Genomic DNA, 19,347 nt, shown 5'->3' with positions numbered 1-19,347 from the left:
GGCCTGGTGCAGTCAAAAATGTGATTTACCTGTGTTGTATATACATGAGTGTACAAAACCTGCTCTTTCCATTACATAGACTGACCAGGTGAAAGCTATGATCCCTAATTGATATCACTTGTTAAATCCACTTCAAATCTACATAAATGAAGGGGAGGAGACCGGTTAAAAGAAGGAGTTTTAAGCATTGAGACAGTTGAGACATGGATTTTGTGTGTGCCATTTAGATGGTGAATGGACAGGACAGATGGTAGTAGGTTTGAATGGGTCAAGAACTGCAATGCTGCTGGGTTTTTCACAATCAACCGTTTCCTGTGCTTATCAAGAATGGTCTACCACCCAAAGGACATCCAGCCAACTTCACACAACTGTGGGAAGCCAGCATCCCTGTGGAACGCTTTCGACACCTTGTAGAGTCCATGCCCCAACAACTTCAGGCTGTTCTGAGGGCAAAAGGGGGTGCAACTCAATTTTAGGAAGTGGTTCCCAATGTTTTGTACACTAAGTGTATATTTCCACACTATGAGTTTGTAATAATAATGTGAAATTGTGAAAATGATGATAATGCCCTTTTAGTGTAAAAGCTGTTTGAAAAGGCCAATTTAAATTTCTGCCTGTTTTGGGCCTTCCTGGTGACATCACTAGGTGGTAAATGAGTTAGACTAATAAGGAAGAGGGATCCAAACATTTCTGCCAAAAACAACTCGTTTTCAGTTTCTCCCTCCACACTCAGATCAATTCCAGACGGTCCTGCTCTTTGCTAAGAATGTATTTTTTACCTTTTTAATTTCAAACAATCAACACCATAGTGCCCACCAAGCTTACGACTAAACTAAGGACCCTGGGATTAACCAGTTATTCAAAAAATTATAAATAATTTCATCTTTATTTAACTAGGCAAGTCAGTTAAGAACAAATTCTTATTTACAATTACGGCCTACCCCGGCCAAACTCGGACAACGCTGGGCCAATTGTGCGCCACCCTATGGGACTCCCAATCACGGCCGGATGAGATACAACCTGAATTCGAACCAGGGACTGTAGTGCCAGCACAACAACCTCTCCTTCAGCGTGAGCAAAACAACAGAGCTTATCGTGGACTACAGGCAACTGAGGGCCGAGCACGCCCCCATTCAGATCGACAGGGCTGTAGTGGAGGAGGTCAAGAGCTTCAAGTTCCTCAGTGTCCACATCACTAAGGACCTATCATGGTCCACACACATCAACACAGTCCTGAAGAGGACACGACAATGCCTCTTCTCCCTCAGGAGGCTGAATAGATATGGCATGGGGCCTCAGATCCTCAAAACGTTCTACAGCTGCACCATCGAGAGCATCCTGACTGGTTGCATCACTGCTTGGTATGGCAACTGCTCGACATCCGAACGCAAGGCAATACAGAGGGTAGTGTGTACGGCCCAGTACACACTGTCTCTATGCACACTCACTAGACTTTATCCACACATACTAGACTGGCTCTATGCCCACTAGACTTTATCCACACTGGCTCTATGCACACTAGACTCTACCCACACATACTACACTGGCTCTATGCACACTAGACTTTATCCACACATACTACACTGGCTCTATGCCCACTAGACTTTATCCACACATACTACACTGACGCTTCAACACACACAATATATACGGTCACACAAACACACACACACACACACACATATGGATGCCACACACTTTCACATATGCTGCTACTCTGTTCATTGTCTATCCTCATCTAATTTGTTTTGAGTAGGCCTGAGGTTCTTCATTGTTTCCCAGAAATGATTTGATATTGAGATAAAAACAGCTGCATTGGACCTTTATACTGCCCTACCAAGCAAAAAGACAGTAACTGATAATAGCATAGAACTGAGAAAAACAGCTTTTATTTACCTTGGTTTCATAGTAACTTTATACAGTTACTGCTAACATGACCCCCATTCTCTCCAAAACACAATACGAGGCAGGATACTTGTACATTATTAAGCATGTATTTAATGAGCAGTTAGTGCCTTTTTGCTTGGTAGGGCAGAATACTTGGGTGAATGAAGTGAATTCAATAGCTTGATTGCTGTTGGCAGTTTCCCTCTATGCCAAATGATATTACACCGCTGTGAGTGAGGTTGGCTAACCCCTGGTCCTATTCATTAGGCACGAAACAAAAAGAAACAGGGAGGGACTAGCTGAACTTGCCCAATGTGAAACGCTCATATTCGTTTTCCGTTGTAAAACATTTTGCTTTGGCATGCCCTAATGAATACGACCCCTGTCTGGATGTTTGTCTCTGTCTGCCTCTGGGCTGCGTTCAGAGGAGTTGTGTTCCTGAACGTTCCCCAGCGCGCTCTCGTTCCTCAATAACACCTCCTGAACAGCCTACTGTACAAGCCTTTGGGGCCTTTTAACTGTTAGTTTCACTCAGTGTGAGTTTTATACGTCTGTTAATGGAGGGGAGAATTTCACACCTGTGGAGGTTTTGATCTGCTCGATCTCAATGCATGACTTTACATAGCAATTTTTAAAAATTGTACCTTTATTTAACTAGGCAAGTCAGTTAAGAACAAATTCTTATTTACAAGATGGCGTACACTGGCCAAACCCGGACGACGCTGGGCGAATCACAATACAGCCTGGAATCGAACCAGGGTGTCTGTGGTGACACCTCTAGCACTGAGATGCAGTGGCTTATTCCGCTGCGCCACTCGGGAGCCCATTCTCTAGACTCTAGAGAGTAGTAGTACAACTGCAAATGGGAGTTGTAGCGATTGCGGAATAGTCTCTCTCACACACTCTCTCACATTATCTCTCTCACACAAACACACTTCCGGTGACGGAGGTGCGCTCTTTATCACTGTGACAGTTCCATTTAACACGCGGTTCGAACGCACTTAGCCTCACATCCTTGTTTCCTGTGCCCCCATAGTGAGCAATAACACCCCCCCACCACTTAACATTTGAGATGGGGGTAGAGCAGGAACAGATCCCATCGCCATTCACTGAAAAGCTCATCATATCCCTCCAGATCTGGAGTGACAGCAGACTGATGGTGGGATTGGGGTTTTGCTGTTATCCAAGACAAAGAGAATAGGCAATGTATCCAAGCTGCAAAACTTATTGAGAAACAGATGTATGTAACAGAGTCACATTGAATAGCTGGGTTATACTGTATGCCTATACACTGAGTACACAAAACATTAAGGACGCCTGATCATTCCATGACATAGCTTTCTCCTGGATTCACCTGGTCAGTCTATGATCCCCTATTGATGTCACTCGTTAACTCCGAAAGATTTAAGTGCCTTTGAACGGGGTGTGGTAGTTGGTGACCGGCGCACCGGTTTGTGTCAATAACTGCAATGCTGCTGGGGCTTTCCTGTCGAACAGTTTCCTGTGTGTATCCAGAATGGTCCACCAACCAAAGGAGATCCAGCCAACATGACACAACTGTGGGAATCATTGGAGTCAACATGTGGATTGCTTTTGTCACCTTGTAGAGTCCATACCCCAGATGAATTGAGACTGTTGAGGGCAAAATGGGAAGCAAGTCCATATTAAAAAGGTGTTCCTAATGTTTTGTACACTCAGTGTATGTTGCCACTTGAGAAAGCACATTTTGTACTGGTCATCTGACCTGGTAGGCCTTCCGTTTTCTTGTGGAAGACAAGTCTGCTTATTTAAGGAGTGTTGTACAGGAAATCACAGATGTACAACACGTGGCCATTTGTAGATGGGATAAGGGATATGAGTGATATAAGCATGCAGGCAGACAGGCAACGAACACACACACACACACACACACTTTAGGCCTACATATTGGATAATGCTTGGCACAACTCAAAATACAAATTAGGTTACCGAATAGGGCAGGACGACATGTTTTATATCCAAGAATACGGGATTCATCCAAGGCCTACATCTGACCTTTCCAGTGAAGCATGTTATCACCAGAGACCCTGAGCTCTAATGTCTCTCATCAACGCACCTACTGACAATTAAAAAGAAAACTCCAGGGCTGGCAGAAAGCCAACAGTGTAGTGCTGCAGTGAGGCCTCTTCTCTCCCAGCAGCGGCATTAAATCTAAAACACATGGCGAAACAGATGACTTTTTTTTCTCAGGTCTTTCATTACAGCTACCGACGGACGGATGCTGACTGTTGCGGTGACGGATGCCGACTTGCTGTGACCTCGGGCATGGGGCGGCTACTACCAATTTCGCAACGCGAGCGGCAGCCATCTGCACAGTTGGACCTCCCGCCACTCTCTCACCCCGTAGGACACAGCACACAGAGATCCGGCCGATTTCACATGGTGATTAATCACAGCGGACACGCTGTGCTGAACATGGCCAATCACCTCTATTAGCCCGGGAACCGCCGCCAACACAAGGCGAGACAGAGGAGACTTTGTTGGCGAGAACACAGGTCATTGTCCGCCGGTCGCGACGCCTGGGTCCATTTTGCGGACATTGTGCGGGGCTCGTTTCGACAACCTCGCCATGCACGGCCATGTATTTCCTCCCCAGTATAGGCTACGTTTCCTATTTCGTATTTTGCCACAAGATTCATTTTTCATATTAGGCCTACATGCTAGAAGATTAAAAAAGGCACTTAATTAGCTAAAAGTAGCAGAAGTTACATCTGGGGTGGCTTCCTCCATGGCAATAATTGGCACATGAAAGTTGTTTTGCACGTTGATACTCGAACCCTAACTTCTTAACTTTGAATTATATTTCACTTTCTCCGAAGGGCCCGTGGCGGGGGTTCGATGACAAAACGACCAGGTTACAATGCATTTCCTTTCTTCAGTTTAATCCAAGCCCAAGTAGCAGCAGCAAAGACTCCATCACTCTCTCTTGTTACAGCTGGTGGGCGATTCCTCACTAAAACTAGGAAAGATACCACTTTTTAATATTCATGTTTATATATTTCTATATTCATACATTTTGAAAATTGTTATTGAAATCAAAATAACTTACTACTCATATTACACCGCTTCATTTGATACGCAGTCCTTTGTAGCGCATACATATGAAACATTATATAGTATTAAACGAGGTCTGGGTAAGGCCAACAAAAATTCAAAATTAAAACATAATTGAGAAATAATTAAGATACAAATGTCAATTATACTGTACGTCAACAATTCTTTCTCCAAAAGACCCTTTGATGGATAAAATTGTTAAAAAATATATATATATATCCTGGTCTTGATTTATTATAGTTTGGTGAGGAATCACCCTCTCATCTCTCAGGTGTATCTCCTCAGGTGCAGGTGAGCATTAGAAGGGTAGCCTACTGTGAAAATAAAAGTCCCTAACGAAGTCTCAATGGCAATGCAATAATAAAAGTATCAGATACACATTTCTGATTCGGATTATAAAACATTTATTTCAAATCCATGGCTTCTTATAGCAGGTAGCCTAACGGTTAAGTGCATTGGGCCAGTAACAGAAAGGTCATTGGTTTTGAATCCCTGAGCCGAAAAATGTGCCATTCTGCCCTTGAGCAAGGCAGTATACCCCCAGCAACAACTGCTCTCTTATTTGGAAGGGTTGGGTTAATTGCGGGAAGACACATTTTGATTGAATGCATTCAGGTTGTACAACTGACTAGGTATCCCCTTTCCAATCCCTGTACCTGCTTTCAAGACCAGATAAGAGGACAAGATTGACCTACCTGAAGTGTGAGGTGACCAATTCAGGACTGTACGCAGCAGAAGGGCCGCTGGTTGCTCTAGTTATAGTGTCATACAGAAGGTTCAGGGCCCATATCCACAAAGTATCTCAGAGTAAGAGTATTGATCTAGGATCAGTCCATATAACCTTATTATGATCTAAAAAGGCAAAAAATGATCCTAGATCAGCACTCTTACTCTTGCTTTGTGAATATGGGCCGTGATCCTCATCTACCTTCTAATTAGGGGATCCGAAGCCATCTCACTGTTCAACACATTGTGTTATCCTACCTCACAACCTCGATATCAAGGTTGGAAATCAGTCTGGGAACCCACTAACGTAAAATCCTTCAATTCACCTTATATTCATTTTTTACATGTCAAAATGATTTCACTCCCAGAATCCAGTCCATGCCTGTATATAAACACTCAATTCCTAGGCTACTGATTTACATACACAAATTACCACTGCCATAAGCAATCTGTATGCTTAGCCGGTTTCATCTCAACCAAATGCCATTGACATTTGCCGACATTTCCCTCTGCAGGAACCCACGACAGTCACGGCCCATTGGCAAGAAGATGATGCAGTCGTCTGGATTCTTAATACAACAAAATAAAACTGGGGTAGTAGGACTTAACATATGGGCTAACTATGGGCTACATACCTACGCCTTCCCAGGCCCACCCATAAACTAGGGGGGGGGGAACACTGGCCTAAGGGACCTTGGCTAGAAAGCATTTAAGTGAACCAGTTATGTAGCGTTGTCAGTTACCTGCATTGCTGCTAATGCTCATCCTGGACTGGCCAGTCGACGGAACAGCTCCTGATCGCTCCCAGACAAAACTGTGGGCAGCAATGCCGGCGAAGACAGGGAGTCATGCCAATCAAAAGAGCTGTCAAAGAGGGTATTCAATGGCACGCCAGGAAGTCCACGGCACGCCAGCAGTTCCGCCAGTGGGGATGCCTTCAGGCTGGCAGACACACAGGCGGGCAACGCAAGGGGGCAAGGGTCTTGGCAAAAACCTTGCGTTGGGTTGGCATGCCTTTTGGTCGAGTAGAGCTGGCATCACTAGGCCACTACCAGACTGCCCCTGTCCCCAGTCCGGTAGGGAGTCGAGAGAGAGAACACACAGTCATGCTGTGGAACAAAAGTAGCATTGGCAGGGAGAAAGGTTGTTTTTGAAATGCATCTTGTCTCTGAAGTCAATAAAGGCTTTGTAGTGAATGGGGTTGGAAATAGGCGTTGTGAATCACAATGAATCGCAGCCTGCTGAGCTTTGTGGATCAGATGGGTTTAATCAGATGGTTTTAATTAATAGCAGACGTTTGATAGCCGACTCTGCTATTGAAGGGATGAGGCAGGATAATGCGAGGCGCACCATGTCACAGTTAGCTTTTTGGTTTAGTTCCAGGGCCCACTGAGGCACAGATAAGACAAGACTAATCAATGTTTATCGTAAAGAGAACTGTCAGTCACACATCTATCCTGGTCTTAACCATAAAAATGGTGTGTAGTTACCTTCAACAATTGCCCCTTGGGTATTAATAGAGTGGATGGAATTAAAACTAATCTCCCCTGGCCCATAGACTACCTGCAAAATGGGAAATATTTCAATCATTGACATTTTAATGAGCATACGAAGGCAATCTTATACAGATGAGACAACACAATTAAATGTAAAGTGTTATTGTAATCCCAGAGGTGGTGCTTGTTGCTTTAGCGGTCAAACCGTGCTATCAAACGTTACACAGCGGGTCTAAGTGGACTACAGATGCTCTTCTCTTTGAAGAAACCTGCACGACTGTAGTAGAACAAAATAGCAGTTTATCAAAATAAGCAGTTTGTTGAGAAAATAGGAACCATGACAACCTGATTAACCTGCATGTGAGAACTCAAAACTCAATATAGACAAAGACCCACAAAGGACTTCAACAAAGGACCACAAAAGGACTTTGAATGGAGAGGATGGCGGCCATTATACGGGCTACTAACCAACTGTGCTATGTTGTTGTTTTTTTTTGCATTGCTTGTAACACATTTTGTACATAATGCTGCTGCTACCGTCTCTTATGATCGAAAAGAGCTTCTGGACCTCAGAAGAGCGATTACTCACCTCAAACTGGACTAAGATTTTTATTTATTTAATGAGTCCGACGCGAAGGACAAACAGCTCTGTCAAGACAAGGCCCAAATCCCCATAAATCGGCATGAAGAACAGATGCAGAAAAAGGGGAAGGCGGGGTGTCTTGTAAGAATTTGCTGACGAGTAGGTAAACCACCACTACCCTCCGTTTTATTGGAAATGTGCAATCACTGGAAAACAAACTGGACAATCTACGATTAAGACTATCCTACAAACCGGACATTAAAAACAAATTACTTATGTTTCACCGAGACGTGGCTGAACGACGACACAGATAATATAGAGCTGGCTGGCTTCTCCGTGCAGCGGCAGGACAGAGCAGCTACGTCTGGTAAGACAAGGGGTGGGGCTGTATGTCAATAACTGCTGGTGCACGATGTCTAATATTAAACAAGTCTTGAGGTGTTGTTTGCCTGAGGTAAAATACTTCACAATAAGCTGTAGACCACCACTATATCTACCAAGAGAGTTTTTAATCTATATTATTGGTAGCCATCTATTTACCATCAAACTGATGCTGGCACTAAGACCGCTGTATAAGGACATAAGCAAACAAGAAAATGCTCATCCAGAAGCGGCACTCCTAGTGGCCGGAGACTTTAATGCAGGGAAACTTAAATCAGATTTACCTCATTTCTACCAGCATGTCACGTGCAACCAGAGGATTTTTTTTTTTTTACTCTGGACCACCTTTACTCCACACACAGAGAGGCATACAAAGCTCTCCCTCACCCTCCATTTGGCAAATCTGACCCTAATTCTATCCTTCTGATTTCTGTTTACAAGTAATAACTAAAGCAGGAAGTACCAGTGACCCGCTCAATACGGAAGTGTTCAGATGACATGGATGCTATGCTAAAGGACGACTTTGCTAGCACAGACTGGAATATGTTCCGGGATTCATCCAATGGCATTGAGGAGTATACCACCTCAGTCACCGACTTCATCAATGACATCGTCCCCACAGTGACCGTAAGTACATTTCCCAACCTGAGGCCATGGATTACAGGCAAAATCTGCACCGAGCTAAAGGCTAGAGTTGCCGCTTTCGAAGAGTGGTACACTAATTCGGACGTTTATAATAAATCACGATATGCCCTCAGATGAACCATCAAATAGGCAAAGCTTCAATACAGGACTAAGATAGATTCATACTACACCGGCTCTGACGCTCGTCGGATGTGGCAGGGGTAGAAAAATATTACAGTCTACAAAGGGAAACCCAGCCGCAAGCTGCCCAGTGACGCGAGCCTACCATACAGGCTATATGCCTTTTATGCTCGCTTCGAGGCAAGCAACACTGAAGCATGCATGAAAGCACCAGCTGTTCCAGACGACTGTGTGATCACGCACTCCATAGCCGATGTGACAAAGACCTTTAAACAGGTCAACATTCACAAAGCCGCGGGGCCAGACGGATTACTGACATGTCATGTACTCAAAGCATGTGCGGACCAACTGGCAAGTGTCTTCACTGACATTTTCAACCTCTCCCTAATGAGTCTAATATCTACATGTTTCAAACAGACCACCATAGTCCCTGTGCCTAAGAAAGTGAAGGTAACCTGCCTACATGATTACCACTCACGTCGGTAGCCATCAAGTGCTTTGAAAGGCTGGTCATGGCTCACAACACCACAACACTAGACCCAATCCAGTACGTATTCCGCCCCACAAGATCCACAGATTACACAATCGTGTCCACATCACCAACAAACTATCATAGTCCAAACCGAGAGAGTCGTGAAAAAAAAAGGTTATATAGCTGCAGCATCAAGAGCATCCTGACCGGTTACATCACCGCCTGGTACGGCAAATGCTCGGCATCTGACCTTAAGGTGCTACAGAGGGTAGTGCATCACAGGTACATCCAGGACCTATATATACTAGGCGGTGTCAGAGGAAGGCTAATGCACGACAAGCGGTACCGGAGCACCAAGGCTAGGACCAAAAGGCTCCTTAACAGCTTCTACACCGAAGCCATTAGACTGCTGAAAAATTAAACAAATGGCCACCCCCCCCCCCCTTTTTGTTTTTACACTGCTGCTACACTCTGTTAATTATCTATGCATAGTCCCTTTACAAATTACCGACTAACCTGTACCCCCACACATTAACTCGGTACCAGTACCCCTGTATATAGACTCATTATTGTTGTGTGATTTTCTTGTGTTACTTTATTTCGTAAATATTTCCTTAACTCCATTACTTGAACTGCATTGTTGGTTAAGGGCTTGTAAGTAAGCATTTCACAGTAAGGTCTACACCTGTTGTATTCAGCGCATGTGACAAATACAATTTGATTTTAACAAAACAATGGATTTCAACAAAGACCAACAAAGGACTTCAACAAAGACCCAGAATGAACAACACATAATGAGTAGCTAAGACCAGAAAGAACAACCTTCCACCTCCCAAAGACCCCCAGTATAACTTTTACAAACGGACTGGCAGGTCTTGTGATGCGAGGGCACCACCTGGAGGAGATGTTGAATGTGTGCACCAACTGAGGTTTACCCATGTCAATATTTAGAACTGATCATTGACGAGGTCAGCTTCAAACTATTACAAAATTGTTAGAAATAGGTTTAAAGTATAAAAAGTTCCCATTCACAATAAAACAATATTCCACTAGACTTTTCAACATAAGTTTGGGTCCTATAATTACATTTTATTAATTTTGTATTTTTAATCCCAACCCCCGTCCCCGCAGGAGGCCTTTTGCCTTTTGGTAGGCAGTCATTGTAACTAAGAATTTGTTAACTGACTTGCCTAGTTAAATAAAGAAATGAAAAATAAAATCCCCCCCAAAATGTTTGACGTGTCAGGTGAAAAGCAGCTAGAGAACATTTAAACATGAGCCTGGTCCCAGCTGTTTGCTTTGCCAACTCCTGTGGTCATTGTCAAACCCCTATAGGAGTTGGCAAGACGGCACAAACTGATCTGGGACCAGGCTACAGCAACATAGGAGTGCAGAGATAACACAATTCAGTCTTGCGAGTCGCCATCACAAAAGGTAGTAGGACATCATACAGCAAAGATAATTTTTAATGGTCCCAAATATTTCTGAACAACTAAGTATACACTTATGTAAAAGAAAACAAAAAAGAAGCGAAGATATGACAAAATTGATCACATCTACAATTCCACTCAATCTTTAATCAAGACGGGATTACAAATTCTTTTTCCCAAAAAATCTGCAGTTTCAAAGGGCAAAAAAGGGTCAAACTAGCTCAACCTACTGAGGTCTTTAAAAACCTGTTCAAGTGCGACTGAAAATGTCCTGAACATGTAAAGGCTGGGTTGTTTACAAAAACAGGAGAGGGGGAGAGAGAGAGAGAGAGAACGAGAGAGAGACAAAAAGAGAGTAAAAAGACAAAATAAGAAATCTGTCTTTTTTCGAATCAAGAGGAAGAACTTCCCTCTGAACGACGACAATGACATCATCAAAACGAAAAACAGACAGCATTTTTGCCGCGCCGGTGTCTGCCGTCTCCCGTCTGGTCCTAGAAACTAACTTCTTTTTTTTTTTTACGTAAAAACAAACAAAAAAACGGAGAGAGAAAAAGGGGGGAAATGTAGCGGAGGGAGGAGAGACAGAAAAAAAAGGAGCTGGATGAAGGAGGAGTCAGGCGTAGGGGGTGAGTGGTGGTTCTGCGTCTGGATTGGCCGGCCCCATTTTGGGGGTCGTTGCGATGTCCTTCCCTGAGTGGGGGGTTGGGGGTGGGGCAGTGGGTCATGGTCTGAGCCAGCAAGCTCTTTGGGGTTTTAGTTTGTATGCGAGTGTGTGTGTGTGGATAAATGTGTCTATTTTTCCGGTATTTTAGCTTTATTTAATTATTTATCGTCAGTCCGCCCCTTTCATCTGACGGTAATATAGGAGATGGTCATTTCTCCACGCCTTCCTCTCTCGTCCATTCGTTCGCTGCGTTCGCTCCTAGCTCCGCGGCCTCCCGATTGGCACTTGTATATTGGGATTAGTCCGAGGAGACGCGTTTCCATTCATAGTCCGTTCCTCAACAAGAGCCCCCATTAAAAAAAACCAAGGGGGTGAAGTCATTCATGGTTTTAACAGTTTTTGTTAGTTTCTGTGCCTATCGTGGGATCGGTGGGAAATAGTCTGGCGCTCGGAGCGAGAGAGAACAACAACATTAACGTTTTTTTTATTTTATTATTATTATTTTTTTTTTTAGGAGCTCAGCTTGGACTTCTTGGACAGGGGAGGAGTCTCCTCTTTACTCTCGCCGCTCACGTCCTCTTCGTCTTCCTCGTCGTCGTCGGGGTAGTCCACCAGCCCCACCAGACCTCCCTGAGAGAGAGAGCGAAAGCGAGAGATGGAGAGCGAGAGAAAGCGAGAGATGGAGAGCGAGAGATGGAAAGCGAGCGAGAGAAAGCGAGAGATGGAGAGCGAGAGAAAGCGAGAGATGGAGAGCGAGAGAGAGCGAGAGATGGAGAGCGAGAGAAAGCGAGAGATGGAGAGCGAGAGATGGAGAGCGAGAGAAAGCGAGAGATGGAGAGCGAGAGATGGAAAGCGAGCGAGAGAAAGCGAGAGATGGAGAGCGAGAGAAAGCGAGAGATGGAGAGCGAGAGAAAGCGAGAGATGGAGAGCGAGAGAAAGCGAGAGATGGAGAGCGAGAGAAAGCGAGAGATGGAGAGCGAGAGAAAGCGAGAGATGGAGAGCGAGAGAAAGCGAGATGGAGAGCGAGAGAAAGCAAGAGATGGAGAGCGAGAGATGGAGAGAGAGAGAAAGAGAGCGAGAGAAAGCGAGAGATGGAGAGCGAGAGAAAGCGAGAGATGGAGAGCGAGAGAAAGCGAGAGATGGAGAGCGAGAGAAAGCGAGAGATGGAGAGCGAGAGAAAGCGAGAGATGGAGAGCGAGAGAAAGCGAGAGATGGAGAGCGAGAGAAAGCGAGAGATGGAGAGCGAGAGAAAGCGAGAGATGGAGAGCGAGAGAAAGCGAGAGATGGAGAGCGAGAGAAAGCGAGAGATGGAGAGAGAGAGAAAGCGAGAGATGGAGAGAGAGAGAAAGCGAGAGATGGAGAGCGAGAGAAAGCGAGAGATGGAGAGAGAGAGAGAGAAAGCGAGAAATGGAGAGAGAGAAAGCGAGAGATGGAGAGAGAGAGAAAGCGAGAGAAGGGGGAGAGAGAAAGCGAGAGAAGGGGGAGAGAGAAAGCGAGAGAAGGGGGAGAGATAATTAATCTATTCAGATCTGCTCCTCTGATTTGCAGGAAAACTAAATAGCTCCACTAAAGTCTTTACCTACTAACTCTACTCAACACAAGGCCCGGGGGCCCCATCTGGACCGCAAGCTACTTTCTTGGGGACCACAGACTGATATCTGATTCCCATCCAGAGGACTTATTCCCTATTGGAACAATTACGTTTATTACCATTGCATATTACAGGCCACATATCTTTGGAGTAACCAACCTACATACAGGACGCAACAACTCCAACCACTAACATAGAATGCTGGCAAATATGTTAATGAAACCCCAACACCACACAAATAATATTTTGTACAATGTGGACTCAAAATGGCCACCTATAACAGCAGCAAGACTCGGGCATCAGACTGTGCAAAGCTAGCATACACTGCACCTGCTAATTTGGGGTACATTGACTACTGGTAAAAGTCAGCGGTTGTTGGTAGTGGCTCTGTAAACAAACCCAAAGAGTGGATTGCAGTCTGTCCTTCTCCAGACTGCGTTCAAGGTAAGGAAACAAATGTCAATATTCTATTATGGGTAAACTATCCCTGTCTTCTGTAAGACCTAAACTACTAAACCCCCCCCAAGCCCAAAAACAAATCACCCCATTACTAGACACAGAACGAAGACAACTGACAAACTGGCAGGGTTACCTGCACTTGTCCAATAACACATTTTCATTTTCCATCGGGAAAACATTTGAAATGTTTTCTGTCCTTACGTGCCTTAATGAACACAATTTAGGTACAACTACCCACCTTTGTGGTGACCGCTGTCGGGGGCGAGCCCTTGGCCCCTGATCCTGGTGATCCTGGAGAGCCTGGCGAGCCGGGGTGCAACGAGGCGGAGGGAGGCGGGCTGGACAGGCTGGTCTTGGTAGTGGAGCCGGAGAAGGACAGCTTGAAGCTGGGGCTTTGGCGGCCCGACAGACTACTGGACTTGCCCAGAACTTCCTTCTCGTCTGAGTCTTTCACTGTGGGGTGGAGAGACCGAGATAGACAGTTGTAGGAAGTCAGTTTGACCATTTTTAAAAGACACAACTTACTTCCTTCTCAGTACATAGAGTATGTCAGATACTTTCGAATGAATGAGCTGCGCTTACATTTAGTTAACTCACAGTAAGAGAACCAATTGACTAATATGTACAATTGTACAAATTCCAAGCTAATCCACGTGTAACTAAAAAATGTATTTCACATAACTGGCCTGGGTCAAATACATGTTTTGCCAGGAATTCATGCATTCTTTCCCTGCGACTTACGTTTCTTCCTCTCCATGAACTTGCTGATGGGGTCCATGAGGTCTTCATTCTCGCCGGCGCCGGCGCTACTCTTGGTGGTCTTGTTGTCCGAGGGAGGCACCACCGCCTCACCGTCCTCCAGCTCGTCCTCGTCCGCGTTGAACCACATCTCCTCGTCGTCATCCAACGTCCGCGCGTCCCGGCGGAACCTGTGGTTCCTCAGGATCGACCTCATGCTGTGTGAGGGGAGGTGACCAACGGTTAAACCTGACCATGACTGTAGAGCTTATTTACAGATACATAATGAATAGCAATCGATAAAGAACCGGCAGATTCCAAACTGTAAAAATGTTAAAACTATTGGTAAAGTCAATAGTGGAGGGTCAGAAATATAGCGGCCCCCCATGCACTTATCACAAATTCCACATTTGTTAAGTTCTCTGTATTGTACAGTGCTCTCCTTTACTCTTTTCTTGTATGGTCATTAGCAAAATATGCATGATCCCACTTGTACATCCAAGATAGCGGCAATTTGGAAAATATGAAAAAGATTGTGCCGATTTGATGGCACATTGTACCATGTCGCGTGCAGTAGTTTAAACAGTCAGTGGTTAGTGCTAAAACAATCACATATCTGAACTCTGACATCTTTATCAAAGTTTGACATTAGATCGAGTCAAAAGAAGATCGCAGCACTAGCCAATGGGAATCCTTCAAAGCCAAAGACAACCACTCACTCACCCTGTAGCTAACGGTAGTCATTCCCAAACAACCACAGCTAGAATGAACACCACCAACTCCAAACATCACTAGCAGAATTTTGATTCCACTGTCCTTCCATCCATCGAATCAATCATTCACCCACCCACCCACCTTCCATCAATCCATCCCCCTCCCTCCATATTACAGTAGTCTTTATTATCCCAGAGGGGGAAATCCTTTTGCACCACATAGTAAAAACAATTGACACATGACAAACATACACAACAACAATATTACCTGTCCAGGTTGGGGTTGTCAATATATTACCTGTCCAGGTTGGGGTTGTCAATATATTACCTGTCCAGGTTGGGGTTGTCAATATATTACCTGTCCAGGTTGGGGTTGTCAATATATTACCTGTCCAGGTTGGGGTTGTCAATATATTACCTGTCCAGGTTGGGGTTGTCAATATATTACCTGTCCAGTTTGGGGTTGTCAATATATTACCTGTCCAGTTTGGGGTTGTCAATATATTACCTGTCCAGTTTGGGGTTGTCAATATATTACCTGTCCAGGTTGGGGTTGTCAATATATTACCTGTCCAGGTTGGGGTTGTCAATATATTACCTGTCCAGTTTGGGGTTGTCAATATATTACCTGTCCAGTTTGGGGTTGTCAATATATTACCTGTCCAGGTTGGGGTTGTCAATATATTACCTGTCCAGGTTGGGGTTGTCAATATATTACCTGTCCAGGTTGGGGTTGTCAATATATTACCTGTCCAGGTTGGGGTTGTCAATATATTACCTGTCCAGGTTGGGGTTGTCAATATATTACCTGTCCAGGTTGGGGTTGTCAATATATTACCTGTCCAGTTTGGGGTTGTCAATATATTACCTGTCCAGGTTGGGGTTGTCAATATATTACCTGTCCAGGTTGGGGTTGTCAATATATTACCCGTCCAGGTTGGGGTTGTCAATATATTACCTGTCCAGGTTGGGGTTGTCAATATATTACCTGTCCAGTTTGGGGTTGTCCTGCCTCTCCCTCTGCTGTTCGTAGCGCAGCTTCAGTCCTTTAAAGGTCTGCACATAGTTCACGTCCTCCAGAGCCTTCCAGTAGTTCTCCACTATGTGGGCCGTCAGGGACTTCACATCCTCCTGGGGGGAACGGGAGAGTATAAAGGGAGACAGAGAGAGAGGGAGGGAGGAAGGGAGAGGAGGAAGGGGGGAGGGAGGCAGGGAGGGATGGGAAGAGGGAGAACGTACCAGTCTTGTTTAATACAATGTCCTGTGTCATGTATATATGAGCACATTAGTACGTGGACTCTAATGAAATTTGTGGATTCGGCTATTTCCAGCAACACCTGTTGCTGACTGGTGTATAAAAATGGAGCACACAGCCATGAAATCTCCATAAACAAACATTGGCAGTAGAATGACCTTACTGACTTTCAACGTGGCGCCGTCATAGGATGCTACCTTTCCAACAACTCACAGTTCATCAAATTTCTGCCCTGCAAGAGCTGTCCCGGTCAACTGTAAGTGCTGTTATTATGAAGTGGAAACGTCTAGGGGCAACATCTGCTCAGCCACGAAGTGGTAGGCCACACAAGCCCACAGAACAGGACCAACGAGTGCTGAACGCGTAGAGCGTAGAAATTGTCTGTCCTCGGTCGTAACATTCACTACCAGTTCCAAACTGCCTCTGGAAGCAGCAACAGCACAAGAACTGTTCGTCTGGAGCTTCATTAAATAGATTTTCTTGGCCGAGCAACCGCACACAAGCCTAAGATCACCAAGTGCAATGCCAAGCGTCGGGGCTGGAGTGGTGTACAGCTCAAACAACATCGGGCTATTGAGAAACGCGTCCTCTGGAGTGATAAATCAAGTTTAACCACCTGGTGGTCTGATGGACAAATCTAGGTTAGGCGGGTGCCAGCAAAATCCCACACCATCACACCTCCTCCTCCATGCTTCAGGGTGAGAACTACACATGCGGAGAACACCCATTCACCTACTCTGCGTCTCACAAGACACGGCAGTTGGAACCAAAAATCTCAAATTTGGACTCATCAGACCAAAAGGACAGATTTTCACCGGTCTAATGTCCATTGCTCTTGTTTCTTGGACAAGCAAGTCTCTTGTTCTTATTGGTGTCCTTTAGTAATGGTTTATTTGCAGCAATCCGACCATGAAGGCCTGATTCATGCAGTCTCCTCTGAACAGTTGATGTTGAAATGTCTCTGTTAGTTGAACTCTGCATTCATTCAGACTACAATCTGGAGTGCAGTTAACTTTAATGAACTGCAGCAGAGGTAACTCTGGTTCTTCCTTTCCTGTGGCTGTCCTCATGAGTGCCATTTTCATCATAGCGCTTGATAGTTTTTGCGACCACTTGAAGAAACTTTGAAAGTGATTGAAATTTTCCCATTTGACTGACCTTCATGTCTTAAAGTAATGATGGACCGTCATTTCTCTTTGCTTATTTGAGCTGTTATTACCATAATATGGACTTGGTCTTTTACCAAATAGGGCTATCTTCTGTATACCACCCCTACCTTGTCACAACACAGCGGATTGGCTGAAATGCATTAAGGAAAGAAATTCCACAAATTAACTTTTAACAAGGCAGACCTGTTAATTGAAATACATTCCAGGTGACTATCTCATGAAGCTGGTTGAGAGAATGCCAAGTGTGCAAAGCTGTCATCAAGGCAAAGGGTGGCTACTTTGAAGAATCTCAAATATAAACACTTTTGGTTAATACATGATTCCATGTGTGTTATTTCATCGTTTTTATGTGTTCACAATTAATCTACAATGTAGAAAATAGTTGAATATAAATAAATAAAACCTAGAATGATTAAGTGTGTCCCAACTTCTGACTGGTACTGTATATAGATAACATTTTATGCACAAATCTGTTTACATCCCTGTTGGTGAGCATTTCTCCTTTGCCAAGATAATCCATCCACCTGACATATTAAGAAGATGATTAAACAGCATGATCATTAAACAGGTGCGCCTTGTGCTGGAGAAAATAAAAGGCCACTAAAATGTGAGGTTGTCACACAACACAATGCCACAGATGTCTCAAGTTTGGATGGAGTGTGCATTTGGCATGCTGACTGCAGGAATGTCCACTCGAGCTGTTGCCAGAGAATTAAATGTTAATTTCTCTATCATAAGCCACCTGACCACGTGTAACCACACCAGCCCAAGACCACACCCGGCTTCTTCACCTGCGGTATCGTCTGAGACCAGCCACCCGGATAGCCGAGGAAACTGTGGGTTTACGCAACAGAATTTTCTTTTGCACAAACTGTCAGAACCTCCCTCTGGGAAGCTCATCTACATGCTCGTCATCCTCACCGGGTTCTTGAGTGCCCCACAGTGTCAGTGGGGTTTCAGTTTGGACTGGTATCAACTACAAACAATGAATTGCAATTTTATCGATGGCAATTGCATTTTATCGATGGCAATTTGAATGCACAGAGATACCGTGACAAAATCCTGAGGCCCATTGTCGTGTCATTCATCCACCAGCATCACCTCATGTTTCAGCATGATAATGCACGGCCCCATGTCGCAAGGATCTGTACACAATTCCTGGAAGCTGAAAATGTCACCCATTCAGCATGTTTGGGATGCTCTGGATCGACGTGTACGACAGAGTGTTCAAGTTCCCGCCAATATCCAGTAACTTCACACAGCCATTGAAGAGGAGTGGGACAACATTCCACAGGCCACAATCAACAGCCTGATAAACTCTATGTGAAGGAGTTGTGTCATGCTGAATGAGTCAAATGGTGGTCACACCAGATACTGACTGGTTTTCTGATCCACACACCTATTTTTCTTTTTTAAAGGTATCTGTGATCAACAGATGCATATCTGTATTCCCAGTCATGTGAAATCCAAAAATAAAGGGTCTAACAATAAAAAGTGAAATCACAAAAAGACGAGACATCGTAAGCGGAAAAATACTCACCACGCGGACATACTCAAACATCTCTATGATGGCTGAGTTCATGAGGTTGTAGCGTGCGCCGTTGTTGAGGAAGGCCTTGACCACGGGTTCAAACAGGAAGTTCCTTATGATGTAGCGGTTGTAAAACTCGTCCTTAAGACCAATGATCCGCCGCATGAAGCGCAGCGCGCCTGGAGGAGAGAGAGGGGGTGGTGGAGGAGAGAGAGAGAGAGAGAGAGAGAGAGAGAGAGAGAGAGGGTGTGGTGGAGGAGAGAGAGAGAGAGGGTGGTGGTGGAGAGAGAGAGAGAGAGAGGAGGTGGTGGTGGAGGAGAGAGAGAGGGGGTGGTGGTGGAGGAGAGAGAGAGGGGGTGGTGGTGGAGGAGAGAGAGAGAGGGTGGTGGTG

General features: G+C 44.8%; 1 protein-coding gene across 3 annotated transcripts in view; it reads right to left on the bottom strand.

Moving 5' to 3' along the window:
* Positions 1 to 10,851: 10,851 nt before the first annotated feature.
* The window catches only part of LOC109900529 (serine/threonine-protein phosphatase 4 regulatory subunit 3), a 26,073-nt gene continuing 17,577 nt past the window's right edge, over positions 10,852 to 19,347 (bottom strand). For 2 of the 3 annotated variants that reach the window (XM_031836908.1, XM_020496187.2), the window contains exons 11-15: positions 18,966 to 19,135; positions 15,990 to 16,132; positions 14,292 to 14,506; positions 13,789 to 14,003; positions 10,852 to 12,130 (exon numbers count right to left, since the gene is read on the bottom strand). In XM_031836908.1, the coding sequence (XP_031692768.1) occupies positions 12,011 to 12,130; positions 13,789 to 14,003; positions 14,292 to 14,506; positions 15,990 to 16,132; positions 18,966 to 19,135 (863 nt within the window). In that variant the 3' untranslated portion in view covers positions 10,852 to 12,010. The remainder of the gene's footprint in view (positions 12,131 to 13,788; positions 14,004 to 14,291; positions 14,507 to 15,989; positions 16,133 to 18,965; positions 19,136 to 19,347) is intronic. The other variant, XM_031836909.1, reaches the window with a different exon arrangement.

The sequence above is a fragment of the Oncorhynchus kisutch genome, linkage group LG12 (assembly GCF_002021735.2).
Source record: "Oncorhynchus kisutch isolate 150728-3 linkage group LG12, Okis_V2, whole genome shotgun sequence".
Lineage (NCBI taxonomy): Eukaryota > Metazoa > Chordata > Actinopteri > Salmoniformes > Salmonidae > Oncorhynchus > Oncorhynchus kisutch.
This window is presented reverse-complemented; position numbering and strand designations above follow the sequence as displayed.